This window comes from Aphelocoma coerulescens, chromosome 1 (genome assembly GCF_041296385.1).
Source record: "Aphelocoma coerulescens isolate FSJ_1873_10779 chromosome 1, UR_Acoe_1.0, whole genome shotgun sequence".
In the NCBI taxonomy this organism is placed as follows: Eukaryota; Metazoa; Chordata; class Aves; order Passeriformes; family Corvidae; genus Aphelocoma; species Aphelocoma coerulescens.
The window spans coordinates 5254431-5275559 of NC_091013.1; the positions used below are offsets into that span (position 1 = coordinate 5254431).

Below are 21129 nucleotides of genomic sequence, written 5' to 3' on the forward strand. Positions count from 1 at the left end.
CCTCATCCCAGCCTTGAGAGTAATTCCCATAAATCAGCACCAATTTCATAAATAAGAGCCACTTAATCAATTTCCTGAGATCTGGCAGTGGTTGGGTTTATTTCTCTGGCAAGGGACAAGAGGGGCTGCACTAAGGGTTGGTATAAAAACAAAATTATGATCTGATCAGCCTAGCAGTGATGTGACACCAGCTGGAATATTAACATGGAAATAAACAGCTTGTTTAGGAATGGCAAGCAGAGAATGATGTCTCTTGTATCAGTCAAGAGTAGCCATGCTGAAGACTGAAAGGTCGAGAAAGGAGAAGCAGTCAGTGGTCAAAGGGAGGGGGAGGAAAAGGTAAGAGCTGTTGTAGTAGGATCACTGAGGGAGGAGATCAGGTGGAGGAGGCTTTTTGTGAGCAGCAACTGAAGCCACCAAAAGAACCAGTGGAGCTTTGGGGGTAGCCAGAGCCCTTTTGGGAAGGGAGAGCACAAGCCTATTGCACAAGGTCATGGAAATGTTTTTATGCAAAGGGAGGAAAACACAGCCCGAAAAGAATCACTTCTTATTTTAACTGCATGGGATAAACCATAATTTGTACAGAATCATATTTCAAAATGATCTTTGGCAAACTGGAGAAATCAGAAGGGAAAGTAAAATAGGAAGATGGCCAATAAGGACAAATACAAAATTTTGCAGCCAGGCAGGAGGAATAAACTGAGTGGCCATTATCTGGACAGTAATTGTGTGGAGTGGAAGGTATGACTGCAGTGCCAGGCAGGCCCAATGTGAGTCAACAAGGTCCTGCTGTTGTGTAAAAAGCAAACATCGTACAGGGTTACGCAAACAGGGGTCCAGCCTGCAGGACACATGGCACTGTCAGCACCCGTGTGCTGTGTGGAGGTGCCTTGTGTGTTCTGCCTGGAATGATGTGGCCCATGTGTGACACGGCCTGGGGAACAAAAAGGTGTAGTGAGAAATACGGGCCAGGAGTAAAGACTGAAAGAAGTGAAGTTGTCAGAGAAGAGAAAACAGACTCTGTCAGAAGCCTTGCTCAAATCAGCTACAAGTACTACAAGGAGGATCTAATTTGCTGCTTGCTCTGCACTGCAGGTCTATTCCCTTTGCTGAAGATATTTGTTCTGTAAGGTGTAACAGCTGCCACCACACGTGTGCTTGAGAATACCAGAGTTGTCCAAAAGACCAAGGCTGGCCTCCTTGGAGACTGAGCAAGGAGGGCAGTTAAATGTCTCTTTGTTGTGGTCATGTGAAAGGGTAAAATACAATGAGTCAAACCCCTGCAGAATGAAAAAAATTGCCCAGACAATAATGAGACTGTTACTTGGTCAGATTTTGGTCTGTCAGACTTGGAATTTCCCTCGCCCATCTCCAGTCCAGCACTGCAATAATTAATGTTGCATGCAATCCCCAGGGCAGTCAGGCTGGCAGCTCACTCTCCACCAGTGCTTTGTCCAGAAAACAGTTCTTCTTGTCTTGCCTCAGAGTCCTGTTATCAAGTCCTCTCTCCAGGACTTTTTTCCTACAACACAAGAGGGAACCTTTCACATGCTCACTCAAGAGGAAGGAAAAAGGATGATGGAAGATGCAGGACTGTTTTAATCCGTGAGGTTCTCTCTCATTTCTCTCTGGGACAGGAGCAGTATTAGCTCTCAAGGAAAACGGGTGGGTAGGGGAGGGAGGAGCAGTTGCTCCCCTTGGCTCTTCCCACAGCTCCCAGGCCCAGGAGCAGGCTGGTGCATAGCCTGCAGTGGGAGCAGCTCCCTCCCTTCTTCTGCCTGGCCAGAATCCCAGACAGCTCTAGGAGGAAAGTGAGCAGGATCTGAAACACATCCAATATTCAGCTGAATAGGTAGCAAGACTTGAAATGAAGCCAGGCACTGGCAAAAGCACAGCAGGCCTTAGCCTGGGAGACTAAAGGCTTTTCCATGAAAAACAAGGAGGTGGGGAAACTCCATTGCTCCCTGCTGCCTTTCTTCCCACTTTGTCTCGCTGCTCAACCAGAGCAGAAACATTTTCTTTCCTCCAGACCTAACTACAGCGCAGTCATGGAAGTGCAGAGCCGGAACTGGCCTACAGTGCTGGGGTAAACAGTGCCCTGCCTACCTTTGTCATTAACACATGGGTTTGTCCCAAAGAAACACCTAGATCACAGTAATTGTGACTTCCTAGAGGGAACAGCTCTCTGAATGCTGGTAAGACACTGGGATCGAAGGGGCAGCCACACAGACAAGCTGCTGCAGGGCTCAGGGAAGCTACTGCCCACCCCTTACTCACATCCCACCACTTCATCAGTTGTCCTGTAAAAACAATCTAGTTGGAAAGCAAACACCCAAACAACACAAATTATGCAAAAGTACCAGACCCGATGGTTATCAGAGCACCAAGAAGTCAGCGCTCGTATCTGAACAGTCGGAGATAAGCACAACCTCCCCCCTCCCCCCTTTGAAACCTCAAACGAGCCGCTGGCTGCAGGAGCCAGGCTGCTGGCAGCTGATCTGGCTCTTGGCTGCCACCGTTCCACCCGATCCCACACATCCAATTTACAGTTGAAACTTGAGATCAACTGAATTAATGCCACTCCTGGCAGAAACCACCAGCAGGGAAACAGGGACCTTCTAAAGCAGTTCTACCACTGAAGAACCACGGGGCTGCAGAGTGGGACTGTGCTGTCCTCTCGCTTGGGGCTCTTCTTGCTGGAAGTTATAATTTTGTAAAAAATAAAACATGAAAAGTTAACAGGGGATCAGAGGTGTTTGAGTGATGAGCACATTGCTGACAAGGGAGGACTGTCTACATAGCTGAGGAGATATACTAAATTTTTCATACAAAATTTTTCATACAAGTGCATTTAACAAAAAGACAACCACAGGAAAATAAAACCAGTCTGGAGACACTCTCACCACTGACAGTGCAACACAGGTTACCCAGAAAAGTTGTGGACTCCCCACCCCTGGAAGTGTTCAAGACCAGGCTGGAAGGGGCTCTGAGCAACCTGGTCTAGTGGAAGGTGTCCCTGCCCATGGCACAGGGCTGGAACAAGATGGTCTTTAAGGTCCCTTCCAACCCAGATTATTCTATGATTAATAAAAAACAGCATCAGCTAATTGGAGGAATTCAGAAATACTTGTGGATGGCTTTAGAAAGCACCATGTATCAATTCAACGTGAAGATACATTAGTTTATTCTACAGACATCTGGATGTAACACTGGTTTATTAAAACTGAAATCCAGTTGCTCCAGGGCACAACTGTGCAGTAACACAGCTCAGCTTCAGCCTTGCAGGAAGTGGCAAGTGCAGGTACAAATATTCTCTCCTGTGACAGCCTTGCCACTCAGCCATTACTTCCTAACCAGCTGAAAAGAAACTACAACTCAGTCCTGCTTTTCAGCTGGAACGCTTCCCGACCAGGACTGTTTTTAGGGACTCTTCAGCACAGCAGTGTCTGGAGAATGAAATGATTTACCCACACCCTCCCCAGCTGCTACAAAAGCAGTTTCACTTCTGATGTATCAAAGACAGTAGATGCAGTTGAAGGTGTTGTTGCACCGTCGTTAACACCCAAAATTTTGCAGCTTGAACAGTGCAACACCAGGAGGAATCATCTTTAAAAAGTCATGACACCTTCTGTTTTCCTATTTCTTCAATTAAACACATTTCTTCTGTCACAAATGAGCTTTCTTGCCCTCTGCAGACCACAACAGAAATTTGGAGGTTCTTTCTAACCCTAACACCTAACGAAAAGCCCTATCACTTAAAAGGACCCAAACCAACCCCCCCAAATCCTAACCCCAAGTTGCACTCTTAAAATTCAACTTTATCAAGGAAATACAGAGAGGCTAGGGATGTTTTAGCTGAAGACATGCTTCACCAGCTCTGGAAAACAGAAGGCAAAGAATTGCTCAAATCATAGCTTAAGATCTAAGAATTTGAAACTTTAGTCTATGTCCTCATTCGATATTTAGAGAGCAGCATCCAATCTAAAGTAAAGGGATAATTTTTGTCAGATTCTTATAAAAAAAGGCTTTATTTTGAACAAGTTTTCTCCATTTGGTTTTACAGTCTCAACATACATCATATTCATGGACAAGCAGCATTTTCACAGAATAAGAGCCAAATACAAAGAAGAGGAAGCCACTTGGGATTAACAGTTTCAACCTAATTGACTCAGACTTCAGAAAATCCTGTATGCTGTCACTTATTTGAGGTAAAGGAATTCCATAAATTAAGATCCACTGTTCAACAGAAGAGTCAACAATGAAGTACTTGAGAAGCAGGAACCTTGGGGAGGAGGGGGAAAAAACAAATCTTAAAAGACATTGTGAGCAACAAGAAAAGGGGGAGGTAGGATTTCCACTTGGTTTGCATTGGTGAACCAACACTTGGGTCTATCAGGTGTAAATGTTTAACCAAATCAGTGCAGTTTAAATTTCAAATTTGATGAATTTCACTGGTAGCACAGTCTCAAAAGGCAAACCTAACAAGATATGTCATGAGCTTAGTTTATGCTGAATGCTGTCACTAGGCACCCATTAGAGTATCCATTAAAATCCACTGCTTTCAGTGCCCATTCTGACATATTCCAGTTAAATGGGTAATTTTTGGGCAGCTGTGCAATCAAATCATAAAATTATACATTTGGTGGAATTCAAGAATGCTTTCTTAAGTAAAATTGTACTGGGGGAGAGGGAAAAATCAACCTTCCACTATCTGTTCATGCAAAAATATACCTGCAGTGAAGCAGGGTTTACACAGCTTAAAGCCATTCCAGGGACACATTTGTACTTGTGTTAAACTAACTTTATAGAACTAACTTTTAAACTGCTTTATAGAGCAAATCTTAAACCTTTTAAATAGTGTCCACGTTGTATTAGATACTGTTTAAAAAACAAAAGCAAAGACTATCCTCACCTTTTGTAGCTTGAGATTTAAATTAGCTCACCAATAATCCTGAATTTCACTGAAGAGAAAAATGGAACTGGATGAATAGCCTGTAAACTGCAAGAACTAAATTATCAATGTGAAATTCCTAATGCCCAGCAAAAATACCTTTCAGCTCAGTCATTTAATGCCAGGCACTGCTCAATTTCTTCCAGTAAAGCATCATTTGAGTTATGTACTTAGAACAAAACATCGTGTGGAGATGGGCTTCACTGCTTGAGTGATATTTCTTCAAAAAGGGTCCTGGCACACCAAGTTCCAAAGTCTGGTTGGCCAAACCACCCAGTGGGAACAAAATAAATTCAAACTGAACTGGTGCAAGAATTTAGTTGTAAGAAGCAAAGCAGATTAATTTAGAAAGCTCAGTTTTCAATATCATTTTCCAATTCCAAGTTCCAGTGAGCAAAATGGTTTTGTATTTATTTTAGAGGCAGAGAGAAGCTGGTTTGTTAATCATCTATGTGATGCATCCATATCCTATTTCCTTTTTCAATAATCACCAAGAAGCAGATTTATCATTTAGCAGGCTATCTGGCTCAGAACTAAGGAAGCTCTAGTAAATTCTCTTCCCCACTGGAAAGCTGTGTTTTATTGCGTAGCTTTGTGTACATTAAGTTCTATCTTGCAGAAATATGATCAATGACCAAAACCCCTTGCTATGTTATACTTTGAAAAAAAGCAGACATGAATGAGGTGAAACTGCAAGTCAACCACTGCACAAAGCATCTCTCAAGATTCCAACATTTCCATGGAGCTTTAACACTCTGGGACACAACCTGTGATGTTCAGCGATTGTGCAATTCAAGCTCAGAAAAATAAAAGTATGTGAAGGAACTGCCATCTGTCCATTAGCTTTCATCATACTCCAGACTATCAGAAAGGTGGAAAAAAGATTTATTTTCCACTAGCATCCAATTAGATTTCTATGACCTTGAATACTAACAAAATGCTTTTCATTAAATGACAGGTGAGAGCATAGATTAGAGGAAAAAAAAAATCTCTTAAGAAATTTGATCCTTGTATTTAGGACCTTGCATTTCCTTCCACAGCACTTCTCTATCATGTTGCAAGAAGCATAATTTGGTGATTTTTTTTCACAAAACTCTCACCTGCCTATTATGAATCATTGCAATAAAAATATTTTTTTTCCCACACTTCACTAGGCAACTTTCTTTCTAGCTAAAGAAAGGAATTTAGTCAAGAATTATAAAAACCTGAACTATGAACTCTGGCACAGCCAGGAGTAGCAACTCAACTACTCCAGAGCGCTTAGAAAATAGGCTTTAGATTTTACACCAAGAAATTGGATTTATTGTAAATGCCACAGTCACATTGATAGACAGAGCACAGACTTCTGGTAACAAACAAACATACATTTTTGTAACTAAGCGTTTCTACTCGGTAAATAAATGCATTTCGCACAGCCTTCCTCTTAAATGTGCCTAAACTAACCTAAATAAGCAGACAGCATAGCAGAAAAGGGAAACTTATGTGAGTAACTGTTTCTTAAGCAGTATATTATTTTTACTATGTATATAATATTTTATATTATATACACACACATTTTCATCAACAGTTCAAATTATACCCAAATAAAAAAAAAAACCTTAAACCAAAACTGGCGCTCCTCCAATACATTTACCACCTTTCCTTCAGGCAGACTTAATCCAGGTATTTGTCAAGATAGAGGAATGACAGTTAAAAAGACTCCCCCCACAAGAAACAAGTTACACAAAGAATACTGTATCACTACAAATTTTTTATTCAGAAGCCCATCTTTAAAAAAAATGTCATTATGAACTTGTTTGGTCAAACTACAACACTTTCTAGCAGACATACAGTAAAAATGGCATGGCTCAGAATCGACCGGATCGTTCACGATCTCTTGACCGCCTCCTGTCACGCTCACGGCCTCCTCCTCCTCCTCCTCCACCTCCACGACCGCGATCTCTGGATCTAGACCGGCGCTCACGGGACCTCGACCTGGATCTATGCCTTCAAAGAAAGTTTGGACATTTTATAGTTTCATCCCAAGCAGCAATTTACTCACAGTACCACACAGTGGAAGAACATGTAATTAACAACGGGAGTGATGAGGAAGAAGAAAGGCAGCGTGTCATTAGAAGGATTGGTTAATTGGCACTTGGGCTGCAAAACCCAATGCATTTACAAACTGCACGAACTTCATACTGGGGAGTCAGCACCGACAGGCACAAGGTGGGCTGTTCCCTGCAGTCACCTGTTACAATGGATGTGCACACCCCAAGGAAAGGCACGGTTACACTGCTGTTATTTAAAGCAGAAGGGGACACCTGCTTTGGCAGACAGATCTCTTAGCAAAACACACCAAAAGCCTACAGCTGCTTCTAAGTCCACTCACATTAAATCAATTGCATTAATTAGCAATTACAACCCAGTTCTCTGTTGTTGTTCCCCCTACATCATTTCTACCCCCCAGAACACACTGCTATCACAGCTACTACCAAATCAGCATTACTGAACTGAGAGTTCCACGTTTCTAACAGTGACCAAAAGGTTAATATAAAAAGCACACTTGGTCTTTTTCATACAGCATTCAAACATCTGAAGTTTTTTGAAGTTAAATTAATCCTCACAGATTCTGAAATACTGCCAGAGATGTTTATAGAAAAACACATTCACAATCCCAGGCTCCTTCTGTGATTGACAGAAACCTACAAAAATTGTGCTCTATAGAAAAGCAAGATCAAAAATTTTCATATGCCTATCCCAAATAGCAAGGTCCTAAATGCAAGCAGATTGAATCCAGCTCCAAGTGAACCATCACAGTAACAGCAGTGTTTGTAAAAGCCTTTCTGCAAGGTACCTCACTAAATGAATAATTTAATATATAACAAAATGTATTTATCTATTTTTTTTACCATTAAGCAAAATTACTTCTCCTTTCTCCTACTGGGAATTCCTATCAAGAAGGGTCACACTGTGAAGTCAGAAGTGTGCTCAATAGAGTGACTGCCTGGTATCAACAGTGAGAAATGAATACAGGCTACAACATTTCACCATTAACAGTTAAAGGCAAATAAGGTTGGGTCCTGAGTATAATCTATAGATCAGCTTGACTGCACATAATGCTGAAAGCAGCCTATCTGATGCTGCCAAAATGCCTACTGGCCAAGTAGCCTGCATCTAACAAAGGCCACGAGCAAACACATTTAGAAGAGAATAAAACAGAGGAGGCATAAAGCAACTTCTCCCAAATAATATCCATCTGTACAGTTTGCAGTTTGGAGATCTGAACAACAGATAGGGCCTATGTACTCAGTAACTCAGTGAGTTTTCTTCTCCTTGAACTCTGCCTTCCACACCAACCTTCAGAATCTACACTACTGCAGAGCAAGAAACACTGTATTTTTAGAGCTCTACTCATTTGTTCTAAACTGGCCACTTGCTAGCTTGACTTGATGCCCTTTGGCATGTGCCAGAAGTGCATCAGAAAAAACAAGAGGACTTGGCAGGAGTTTAAAGATTTGCCTTCAGATCTTTCAGCAACTGATCCTTAAATTACTTCTTTTAGTAGTGTTTAAAAACAAACTTACTTTTTACGACGCCGCCCATACAACTCACGCCTTAACTCTCGAGAAATGGGCTTCAAATGCATAAAGTTGCAGAAACCTCCTCGTGTACACTCTCTGAAACAGAATTCAAGAGGCACAGTTAAAAATCCCAGCGCTTCATTACCTGCTTAGATCTTCATCACCTCTAATATTAAACCCAGTAAATTACAAGCATCATTTACTGACAGTGCCTCACTTCTACAACAAAATCCCCAAAAGATGGCAGAAGTCAAGAGGTTCACTGCAGGTCCTCCACATTACTGTTACCTGAAGTGGTTTTCTTCCTACACTCTACTATGTAAAATCCACACCCAAGCACCCTCCCTGCTGTGCAAACACCTCAGAGGCTGTCAAGGCAAGAGGAAGCCACTGCTTTACCCCATTTCATATTGACGGCAGCAGGCCTCTCTGAAGTCAGTCACAGGTGAGAGCTCGGCATGGATGGGCTGCCCATTAAACCAGCGATTGTTCAGGTCGATCACAGCCTTTTCTGCATCTTCTTCACGGCGAAACTAAAAGCAAAAGCAACATTTTCCTTACAATACAGAGAAGCAACAGGAGTAGGTAAAAGATTCCTATCAAATCAGTTGTGCAATACCTGAGGCTCACAGCTAGTAATGAAACCAGAAGCTACTTCAGGTTTCTTGGACAGTCCATCAAATCAAAGGTAAATATGCCAGCTTTTGAATAACTGGGACTCAAGGGCTAATCAAAACATTGATTTTCCTTTTCATTATGCTTTATTTGGTCTTTCAAGTGCAAAAGTCAGTCAATAGAAGAGACTGAGTTTTCTTAGTACAGCTTTAAACCAAGAAAATGCTTATGATTACTTTCTGGAGCACCAACAGTCCTGATGTAATGCATTTTTTCAACTATTTAAGAGAAATTTATATAAAAACTGGAGCTCGTATTCATTTAAATTAGTATTTACAAAAATCAGATCCTGTTTTATGATTAATGTAAAACTTAAATTTGAAATGCCTTTTCACAGCTAGTTGTTTTAAGACAACTTTTTGTTTTGATTATGATCTACACAGTCAAGAATTTCAGGTGTGAAAATACTTTCCAGCTGAGGGAAGGTACAGCCAAAATATTCAAAGAAACTTTCTCACACCTCCCCAACACCGTGAACACACAGTAAAATTTCTGTGGGTGACAACTTTGTACTCATTATTCAAGAGATACCATTGACTTTTAGAAGTTAAACCTACATACTCCAGTTTGCACCTTGAACCACCCAGCTACTGCCATATCTAACTTGGTTACAGATACTGTGTTTAACTGGGAAGTTAGAAAATTAATGCACCTGTGGCATATAAACCTCTCTCATACTGATGTGCCTAAAGGGCAGCATGATGCTAAGACAAATCCCAAATTAATCCTGCCAAACTAAACAGTCCAGTAGCGGTGACTGTTTATAACTATGTAAAAGAAAAAAAAAGCGTTAATCTTTCTGAAAATTACATGGATTTTAACTATCAAGAAAGTTTCTCAAAATTTATTAAAATTTCTTTTGGATTCCTTTCACATTTTTACTCTACTTTAAATTGTGAAGTTGGAGAGGAGCTTACATACTGAAGATCTTCCCTTGCAAAATCTACAAGCATAGAGTAGCTTTCAAAATACTAAATCAATAAATACCACCCCTCCTGATTACACGAGCATCTCTTCATCCTACCTTTACGTATACATTTCCAACTAGATGATCTCCAAGGTTATCACAAACGTTCATCTCCTCAACTTCGCCGTATTTCTCCTCCATTTCTGTGAAGACCTCCTAAGCACAAAGCAACCCAGCAGAAGTTTGCAGCACATTACTTTTAAGTACAGAAATACTGCATTTAGCTATAAGTATAAAAGAAGACCTCCCTTGGAAAAAAGCAAGATCACTTTTTTTTTTTTTTTTTACATTTTTGGGTTTAAGGTAAGTATTTGCCTGGCCATCTGTAAGCACAGCACTAACAAGATACAATAAAAACCTATGGAAAACATGCACAGCATTACATAGTACACAGGATGCACTGAAAACACAACACAGAAACCCTGATGCTGTAGTTTCAGGTACTTTGTTTCTATACAAATAATTGAATGTATTTTAAATGTATAAAAAAGGAGATTATACAATCAAAATGCTATAACACTTAAGATGCTGATTTTAAACAAAGTCTATTTCAAGCAGTCAAATTAAGGCCAAACTAACCAATGGCTACACCTGGAAATATCTCACACAAGGCTGTACACTTTATACGAACACCTGAGGAAGTGCTTTTTCCTGAATCCATCTAATTGTGCTACCTCCACTACATCCATTTAACTGCTTGGAGGTGACAGATCCAGTAACACTGCAATGCATCTTTACATACCTCAAAGAACTCATCGTAATGTTCCTGCATCTCAACATCGCTCACAGCACCTGCAAAAGTCAAAGAGTCAGATCGATTAGAGCCTGTCAATAAGGAAGAGGAGATTTTGATCATTCTACAACACAATCTAGAGAGGCCGTCTGGAGCATAAGAGACACCATATAGCATAGAGCTAACTAACAGGAATATTGCAAAATAAGGATGTGTGAAGAGCTTTGAGTCCCCAAAGTATCTGTCAAAACATTAAATTGATATGATCAAATCAAAGCAAGTTTTAATCAGAGCCAAAATTGTATGCCACAAATTTAAAGGGGAAAAGAATTACTTTGAAATATCACTTAAAATTTAATATAGTATAGTTCCACTCTCTAACTACCAACAATTTTACCTAAACAGAAGGCAAGTGCTTTGTTATATTTCCATACCTTAAAATATTGTAACAATTTAGTATTCCTCTTCCTAAAAGCAGACTTTTATGTCCACCTCTCCAGCATATCCACTAGAATTTGACAGCTCACAATGTAAAATAGTCCAGGATATTTTTAAAATTTGCTCAAAATAGGCATTGAAATGACACACTTTTCTCAGTGCCCCTCAATGCTTTACAACAGAGAGCCATTTTCTAGTTTAAGTTTGAGTGTCACTTCATTTTTCTGTAGTCCTGCAGAATACCTTTTAGTGCAAAACAAGCCAGCCTTATACTCAAGATTATTTTCATGCTACAAGCTGGACTTCAAAAACAAGTGCTGCTTGCCTGCTGCTACAAAACTCAACATAAGTGTGGCTTATTTTTCAAAGCATTAAAAATATAAAAATGAGTTTCATTTATTTCTTCCAGTCTACAGAACTTGAAACAAGCTGTATGCATAAAGCCATTAGATTAGCTCTTCAGCAGTTAAGTGGTTTATTAGGATCAAGCGAAGCAGTTTTACAACAAACCCTGCATTTTATACTAGAAAAATATGCTAGTGTTTAAAAATACAAACCAGACTGGTTTAGTTCACAGAATGTGAAAGACAAGAAACTGAGCCAAAAAAGCTGAGTTTATTCACTTTTAGGCTGCTATGAAAAAAATTTTGGCTAGTATTACCAGTTGGACAAACTTTACGTCTTTCTTCAAAGGCTCTAATATTAACCAGCCACACTCTTTGAATTGCAGTTCCTGTTCTTCCACCCAGCTCACCTCCACAAGAGAGTAAGGGGCATTTGGTTTATAGCTTAGGCTAACAATGTGTCTGCATTTGAGACAGGTTTGCTTTTAAGAAATTTATTCTCCCCCATGGTTATAGCAAATTAAGGAATATCAAACATTAAACCAGTAATTCTAGGCAGTTTAATACTTAACTATATTCCCAAGGTTCTGCCAACACCACTGATAACAGCTTACTAACACCTAAGACTTTTTTGTTTTTAAAGGTATCAGACAGGGGCTCTGAGAGCCACAGTGGGAATAATTACTTTTTACCAGATGGACAAGAGCTAAAAAGTTTTTTTTTGTCAAATTAGGAGATCACAGGCAACAGTTAGTTAATGACTACTTCAATGACCTTCCAAAGTGGGAAGCATACATATGCACAGGCTTTACAAACATCCATATTCCAGGGCTACTGGTATCTGAACCATGAGAAGCCCAATTACTAATTAAAACTCAGGAAAACTATTGCTGTTCGAAACTAAGGTTAATCCTCTACGACGGCAATAGAAAGGAAGACAGTTAAGCAACAATGACAAGGCATTAAATAGCTACCCAAATTATCCATTTAAAATACATGCAATACTCAAGTAGGGACAAATATCAAAAACCAAGGAGCCAGGAGTTTCAGCAAACCTACTGCTTGCAGAGCTCCAGCTCTACCCCAGGAGGTACAGTCAGGCTCTGGCACACAGCTACTCGCTTGTCACGACAAACTAGAGTTGGATACCAGCATTTACAACACTGGAGGATCTGTGCAGGACTCTTGCAGCTGTAAATCTAAACAGCTCCACAGACCAAACTGCTGTAACTCTGTGCAAATTAGTTACCAGCGCATTGGGAGTTCAGGGAGATGGTGGAAACACCCAAATGGAAAAGTTTTGGTCTCCTGAAACAGGATTAACTACTAAGCATCTGCAAGGAGAGAGCCTATGAACCAATGGAACTGTTCAAGCATCCAGACAAAATTACACAGCTCATTTACATGTCCAGCTTGATTGTGTGACAAAAACACAAATTACATAATCGAGCCATTATTACTTTTAGAAGCAAGAGAGACAGTGTTGACTTTTAAGTTAGTGGCTGATTTCACAAAGCACTTCTAATCAAATGCTGGTAACTAATCTGAACTAGTCTATAAACCAACAGTCAAAAAAAAAAAAAAAGGATAGCCAAACAAAGCTTTATTACCACACAGTCAATACTCACTTCAACAAGAAATATTAGTTAGAAAAGAACACCGATCCTTTTTTGGTTCTGAAACTTTTTTTTTTTTTTTAATCTTATTCTAATATTGATGATTCAATTACAATAATATATCAGTAATCGCCGATCAACAATCCTGGGCATTAACTGCTGCTAGTCTCACAGGAGGTGTGTTTGCTTATGCCCATTTGTATCTCAGGAGGAGTCATTAAATTACTTCATGACCATACCCAAATTCCTTCCCCTCCTCAAAAGTACGTTAAAAAAATACTTTTTCTTAGGTAAATATGCCAAATGGCATTGGAATTTGAATTTTCAAAGCATGGAAAGAATTTTAAGCATGCACCCATCCAAAAAGGACAGCTGCCAGAAGGGAAGCGTTGGTCAGTCATGGTGTATTCTTCCAAAGTGCACTCCCTAAATGGAAGCTGCATTAACCTAGGACGAATTTATGCATGCAGTCTGTAAAGTTTCAAATTCAAGTTCTCTTAACATTTACAGAGCAGGACATTTGTTCTGGATGAAGTCAATGTGTCATTGTCCTGCTCTTTTCGACAGTGTAACCTAATGAATAGCACAAAACATACAGAAAACCATTCCTAGGATGCAGGCAACTGGCAGGGAGAAAGGTGACAGAAGAAAGCAGTGCAACCAACACTGCTTCACAGGGGAAGTACATTTCAACCCCTTTTGATTTAATAGTTGGTATTCAGATTCCCCTCATAGTTTTGGGAGTAGGGAGGAAGGTAGTGGGACAAAAAGTTTGGGGTTTTTTTGTTTTGGGTTTTTTTGGTTTTTTTTGTTTGTTTGTTTTTTGGGTTTTTTTTTTGTGTTTGTTTTGAACACATGTAACGAAACGTGGTCAGTTTGATCTGTTAAACTAAAATGGCAGACCAGCTTAAGTCGACACTGAGCTCTGACAATCAAGCCCAGGGAACCAGTGAAGGAACTTGTATGAACTTACAGCGCAAACCGTCAGCAGACTGGGAAGAGTTTTGAGGGTTACGGTAAATGTTCAAGAGGGCAATGGTCTGAAATACAAAACGCAACAACTTTATATTATGGAAAATAATTTTAACAAGAAACTGGTTTCCTTTAGGGTCGCTTTAGCCGAGTCTGTGCTGAAAGAGAGGTGGTTATTCTCTCCCAAGCAGGAGAACTTGCACTTAGCTGGTGACCTTTCTACATCAACCTAACACTGTAAAGTAATAGAGATCTCATGATACTCCATTATTGTATTCTTAGTTTTATTCCATTCACCAATACTGCTATAGAGGGGTTTTGCATGATTTCAGGCAGCTCTGAAATACAATCCAAACACAGCATTCACACTACTATAATATTATTATATTAATGTAATATTGATAATATTGAATTTGGTTTTACTGAACGGCTTCTTATCAACAAAATTCCAGGAAAGGAAGTAATACAATAATTAGAGCATGACATGAAATCTCCATTTTCCTAAAAAAGTTAAGATGAAAGAAAACCCAGTTTTGGGAAACTTACCGTACATCACATATATACCTATTTATTTTTTTTTTTTTGTGTTAAATCAAGAATTTGAGAAATGTCTGCAGTTTAACCCTTTCAAAAGAATGCAGTGTTACTAAGCAACCAAGTTTCACTTTGCAACACAAAAGGGAATCTGCATCAAGTCCAATTTGTGCAGTCACTTCTGCACTCGGAATCGCACACGTTCCACAAATTCTTGATCTGTGCGCAAGAAGAGTTCCGTCACTTGTCCTGTTTGCAACAGCTTTATGTCAGCAGCTCAGAAGCCAACATTATTTTCTCATAATTAGGAGTGGGCTCTTTAACACCATTCTTTAAAAAAATTTCTCCAACTGTGGGACTTACAGTGTGAGCCGTCAGCCGTCTGTGCACTGTTTTGGGGGTTACGATAGATGTTTTGAATCAAGATGGTCTGCGGGGAAAAAAAATAAAAAGGGGAATTCTACTGGCTGCTGTGCATATAATAGACAATTGCAAAGAGACAACTTGTTTGCAAACAGCTAAAAGTCATATTTTATCCTTAAGACTTCCTTTTGTATTTGCAGAGTATCTTCCAAAATTGCATCCAGACCATCATATTATGAAAACAGTTTTAATTAACCACCAAGAAAGAGCTGCGTTTGTCTCAACAGCTATCCTCAAAATGGGAGGTGTGAGGCACAGTAACCAAAAATGTCACACGAGGTATTCTGGAGACCAGAAACTAAACTTTCAAGACCAGATTCACTATTGCAAGTCTAGGGGGGGAAAAACAGTGTTATGCGCACAGCATGTAAAACATAATGCCACAGTGTCCAAAATGCTACACCAGACCATAAGGCCTTTAGGCAACTGCTACATCTCATTTTGTGCATCAGGAATTTCTTGGTGGAATTTCTGTTTAAATAATATAATAGCATCATAGGTTCACATGTTTCCGATCCTTCAAATAAGGACAATATCCTTTTAGCCCTTCTGCTTTTTACTTGAAGAATTAGCCCAGGCAGACTTGAAACCTTACATTTGTACCGTTCTTCTTAAAATCAAGTTGTCTGAAAAAACAAACCATGTTTAAGTTAGTAAACTAATATTACAAAAAAATTCCAAACGTCCATATCACTGTAAGCAGCTCAAAAATTGAAATTTGATTACTTAAAACACAAGCTCAATGTTAGTCAGTATGAATGGCAATCCCCAAGTAACTTTAGCTTAGACATTATTATTATTATTAGTCACAGTAAGAATTCAGAGCTTAAAGAAGTCACAGGCCCAGCAATGTCACACCTACATATGCTACCCGTTTAACATCTAAAAAAAAATACATCTGTAACATCACATTTAAAATCACACACTTGTTTTATTATGGGTCCAGCCATACCAACCAAAGCTTTGTGCTTCCGTGGCCCAGGTTTAAACTACCTATGCTTTAGTCTACAACTGGAGAGTGCCAGAAACATGCATCTCATCTCATTAGGGTGTTTCTGCTGACTGGGGGTAATTTGATCACCCTGGATTGTGTGACCTTTCCTAACACAGCTCTTCTGTAAAGTAGCTGCACCAGCAAGAGCTGCACAAGGTTAAAACACAGTGCTGGTAACTTCCCATTAGCAAGATCTCTGTTGTTCTATTTTCTATCACAGCTGATTGTCAACCTGCACACAAATAAAGATTTCTGCAGACCCTACACACTGCCAGAGACCTGGGAGATGCTACAGCACAGCTGCCAGGTACAAGGCTGTGCAGTCCCAGACACCCCTGGATGAATGGGACGTGCCCTGCTGACCCACTTCAGCTGGCATTGCTCACCAGGGTCTAAAGCAAAGCTAAAGGCTGCACTGACAGAAAGCTGTAGTTGTACACAAAGTTTTATTGGTAAAAAAAAGATGTAAGGGTGGTGGGGTTTTTTGTTAGGTTTTTGGGGTTTTTTTACCTTAAAAGACAAGTACTGTAGAAGCTGTCTGCTTTAGAAATATTTTTTCATAGCCAATGACCTAAATTCAGGTCTCTAAATAACCAACTGCACTTCAACTTGTGCTCCATGTAGGTCAGCAACATGGGATAGTTTTGAAAATGGACAATGCTCTTTTGAAATAAAACATCTGCATTAAAAATTGTTAAAATCCCAGAAGCAAAGAGGTGTTTTTGTTGTTTAAGTACCAGCAGAAGCCCCTGTCCATCAGCAACCTTGATGTTCTCCCCTGGAAGTCCCCCTGCCCACTCAGAGGTTAACTTTATGATCATATCTCTGAACCTGTCACATGTACAGCACTCCCCTCCCTAATTTCTCCCCAAACAAACATGAGCCCATGTCTCTCATCAACTTTGCTCCAAAGCAGATTAAACTTGCAGAAGACTCTGTTGTTATGTGAACTTTAGCTCTGTAGTTAAAACCACTGCAGTTCAAACTGCTGTAGTTAAAAGTGCAGTAGTAACTTTCTAAGGCACTATTACTCATGTACCAATTCCCAAAGAAATTCATCTGTGTGCCTTGACAATCAGCATTGATAGAAAGAGGGAAAACATGCATTTCTCCAGGACTGTAATTTGTGAATACTATAAAGCTCATAATAGTAACAATAATGAAAACCCTGTCAATCCCTGCACCTTTTCAAATTTATTTTTATTTCTGGCAGACATGCAGTCACACATCATGTCTCTAACAATATTCACTGAGCCAAAGATTAAATAATCTGTCATGCCAATTGACAATTCACCCTCAGCAACCAGGCAAGTTGTTTTCAATAAACCATTTCTTCCATATTCAAAGGAAGTATGCAAGTCACTCTTGAAACTTAAAGAGCCTGGGTCAGAGAGCAAATGCAGTAACAGATGAGTCACTTTTATTCATTAATTAGTTTTTTCCTATTATATGCATAAAAGATTAAAGTTCCCACCTTTGGGACAGGTGGAATGTGCTGCCATTGTGATTTAAAAACTCTGGGATGGTTTAAGTGCCTGAACACCACTGAGAAGGCACACTCACCTGAAAGTTAGCACTGGTTGGTCTCTACTACAGGCAAGCTTACAACAGCATCGCTTCCTGCAGCCATTAAGGGTGACAGGAGATAATTAGAAATGCTGGGAGAAGCAAATGGAATACCCCAAAAAAAGCAAAGACCCAGATAAACTGGGGCCAAAACTGAACTAATTAATCTGGAGCTTGGTAATTATTCACTTGTATCTGAGAATCTACATTTTAAAGAAGCCAGAATATACTTCCACAAGAAAGAGAAAAAAGAGGAAACAAACCTGGCTAAATGTTGGTTTGTTGTGCAACCGAGAACATCTGTCTCCATGGCGACAAGCTCCAATTTTGAAATAAAATGAGCAGTTGACTCTGCAAGAAAAAAATAAATAAAATAGTTAGACACTGGCACAGAAAACAATTTGCAAAAAAGCATATGCCCTAAATGTCTTTATCTTGATGTGGAGAAGTAACACAGAAAAAAACCCCACACCAAAACTGTACAGGAAAGCATTCCAACAAACCTGTCCATATTTATTCCTTTTACCCCTAATTTACAGCCAGTATCTGACCAATTTCCCCCAAAGTGGTTTCATGATCCACCACAGAGAAGTGATCTCTGTTTTACTCTTCCGCTTCTCCATTCTTGTCTTTACCTCAGTTTCAGTGGGTGATGGGATGGAAAATAATGAGAAAAACGATCTGAAATTTACACTGGGAGCTCTGTGGCTGAGTTGATGCAGCCCCTGGTCCAGGCAATAAAACCTGTTTTAAAGCTGACACAGTCACACCTCTCTCATGTTTTATAAACCACCTGTTTAAGTTATTCTCTAAGGGTAACTCACGCTGCTACCAACACAGTATTGGAAATAATTCAAGGAAGAGAAAATCATGTCACAGAAAGAATACACATAAGCAAAATGAATTCACTTAATTAAGCCATTTCCATGAATAGAGTTAATGATTTTAAGAGTAAGCTTTTTTTTTTTTTAAACCACACGCTTTTTTTGAATGATCCATCTCATGACACCTTGAAAATGATCCTGGTTTAGAAATAGTACTAAAACTCCCACAGAAAGGTGTAATTCACATAGAATGATGAAAGAAACCACAAGGAGTTTTGTTACCTTGACAGGGAAATGCCAAATTCTGAAGGGCAAGAAAACTATTATAGGCTATATATGGGTAAGTGAAATATTAGAATTCTCCTGGAAGAAAGATTATTATTCCCATAATTAACCAATTCTTTCCACAATCCTGCGTAACCAACATCAACTCATGGACGGAAGAATTATTAAAGTACTAAAAAGCACATCTGATCTCTAGCAAAGCATTCTACTGTAAAATTGCAACATGCTCACTCTTCATTATGCTTTTGAAAACAAACACTTAGCATTATAAAATACTTACTGTCTTTTCTGACCTCTAACCTGAAACAAAAAGAAATACCTAACTATAAAATTTCCAATAGTGCCTCCAACTTCAGCACCTTCTGGAAGGTTCCGTCTGCTTTTTTTAACCAAAAACAAGAGCTGCACAGGAATTTCATGCCTGATTAAAAACTCTGAAACTGTAATGCATTAAATTCCTATGTATCTCCTTTGTGTGAAAGGATGCTACAGTAACAGAGCTCAAAAGAGAGGCTGCCGACACTGCTTTCCTGGAATGGCAGCACTACAGAGCAGAGCAGAAGCCCCACGGCCAGGGGCTGACAAGAGTAATTTAGTCCAGCAGCACATCGATGCCCCCTTTTCATTTTTACGAGTGGAAAAACACGCCGGTTTGGTCAGGCCGATGGTGACCAAATTTTCGTTAGGAGGGTTTTGTGTGTGTGCTTCCAACAACCAGAGAAACTAGAGGCGTTCCCGGACGCGTGGAAGGCTGCAGGCAGAAGCCTGTAGGATCAGGATGCAGCAGTCGGGGAAATCCTCCGCACCCTGGGGAGGGGGGAGAAATAACCAGTCGCTGTCCTTGCAGCAGAGCGGGAGCTCTCAGGCTGCTGCGAGGCTCAGGGACACGAACAAAAGGGGAACAGGAGGAGGAGGAGGCGCTTTCTGGCAGGAGGCGGCGGGAAGCTCCGGCACCCAGCGGCCCCGACAGGAAGGCGCAGCCGCGGGGGGAAGGGGGGAGGGCGGAGGGAGGACGGGGGAGGACGGCAGCGCGCCACGAGGCGCGGGCACACCCTCAAGGCGGCCGGGGGAGGGGAGGAGGAAGAGGAGGAAGAAGTGGGGGGAGGGAATGCCCGAGAACGGCCCCGGCCCGGGAGGGGGGAAGGGGGAGCGGGAAGCGCGTGGGCGGGGCCGCCGGGCGCGCGCGCGGGAACGCGCGAGACCCACGCGCCGCCGGGCGCGCGCGCTCCTGGGGGGGGGGGGAGGGGAAGGGCCTGAGGGAGGCGATGGCGGAGGGGGGGGGGGGGGAGGGGGACGGGGAGCGCGGCCGCCTCTCGCTTCCCTCTTCCCGCCGCGTTCCAGCGGGATGGGAAAGGCGCGGGACGTGGTCCCGGCGGCGCCCCCGAGGCGGGAGTGGAAGAAATGGGCGAAACGGGCCGGGGTCCCCCCGCAGGGAAGGAGGGGCGGGGAGAAGGGAAGCAGGGCTGACCGCCGCGATCGGAACAGGCCGCGTCCCCGCGCAACCCGCTACGGGCCTCCGGCCTCCCCTCGAGCTTCCCCCCTCCCTCCCGGGGGTACCGGCGCCGCGAGAGCGGCGCGGGAAGCGGGGGAATAGGGCCACTCACTTGTCCTTCTCGGTGCCGAAGATGGAGGCCAGGTACTCCGCCATCTCCCACCGCCCGCCCGCCCGCCGGACCGCCCCGGCCCCGGCGCTGCCGCCGCGTCACAGCGACCGCGCCGGAAACGCTGCGCTGAGGGAAGGGGGGGCGGGGGAGAGGAGGCGGGGCGCGCGCCCCACGCGGGGTCGCCGCGGCGCGCGCGCAGGGGCGGCGGGGCGGGGCCGGCGGCGTCGCGCTGAGGGACGGGAGCGGAACCTCGAGAGCGCGGGTTCGAGTCCCGCCCCTGGCACGGGCCGAGGGGACGGGGTTGTTCTGGGGGTCGTGGCTTCCAAGGGTTGGAATAAAGGGAGGGATTCGCGCGAAGGCGGGGGGTGCACGTTCTGAAGGGGTTTAAATTAAAAAGTAAAACATGCTTTTGAGTTAAAAGCAGAGTGGAGGGGAGAACCACATTCTTTCTGATCGTTGTTTTGGGAGGTTTCACGGAATTACGGGCCAAAAGCTGCAAGTCTGAACCCAGTGAATTGAAATTTTTGCAATGGAGCAGCAATGCATGCGGAAGATTCCAGTACTGTACATCACTGAAAAGCACATCGGGAAATAAACTTACTCGTTCTGCTGGTTCAGAAAACAGGACTGAGGACTCGGT

General features: G+C 41.8%; 1 protein-coding gene across 6 annotated transcripts; it reads right to left on the minus strand.

Annotated features, from left to right (window-relative positions):
• Positions 1-3998: 3998 nt before the first annotated feature.
• On the minus strand, positions 3999-20595 carry U2AF1 (U2 small nuclear RNA auxiliary factor 1). 6 transcript variants are annotated; one of them, XM_069021518.1, is made up of 9 exons: positions 18040-19155; positions 17774-17830; positions 15812-15842; positions 15157-15223; positions 10899-10948; positions 10214-10312; positions 8914-9047; positions 8518-8610; positions 3999-6937 (listed from the first exon to the last, which is right to left on the minus strand). In XM_069021518.1, exons 1-9 carry the CDS (start codon positions 18189-18191, stop codon positions 6799-6801), a joined length of 822 nt encoding a protein of 273 aa, XP_068877619.1. In that variant the 5' UTR covers positions 18192-19155; the 3' UTR covers positions 3999-6798. The 6 variants fall into 6 exon arrangements, with proteins under 6 accessions (XP_068877619.1, XP_068877334.1, XP_068877252.1 ...); XM_069021233.1 differs by lacking the exons at positions 15812-15842; positions 17774-17830 and adding an exon at positions 20490-20595 and having other exon boundaries at positions 18040-18127; XM_069021151.1 differs by lacking the exons at positions 15157-15223; positions 15812-15842; positions 17774-17830 and adding exons at positions 14261-14327; positions 20490-20594 and having other exon boundaries at positions 18040-18127.
• Between the last annotated feature and the right edge of the window lie 534 nt (positions 20596-21129).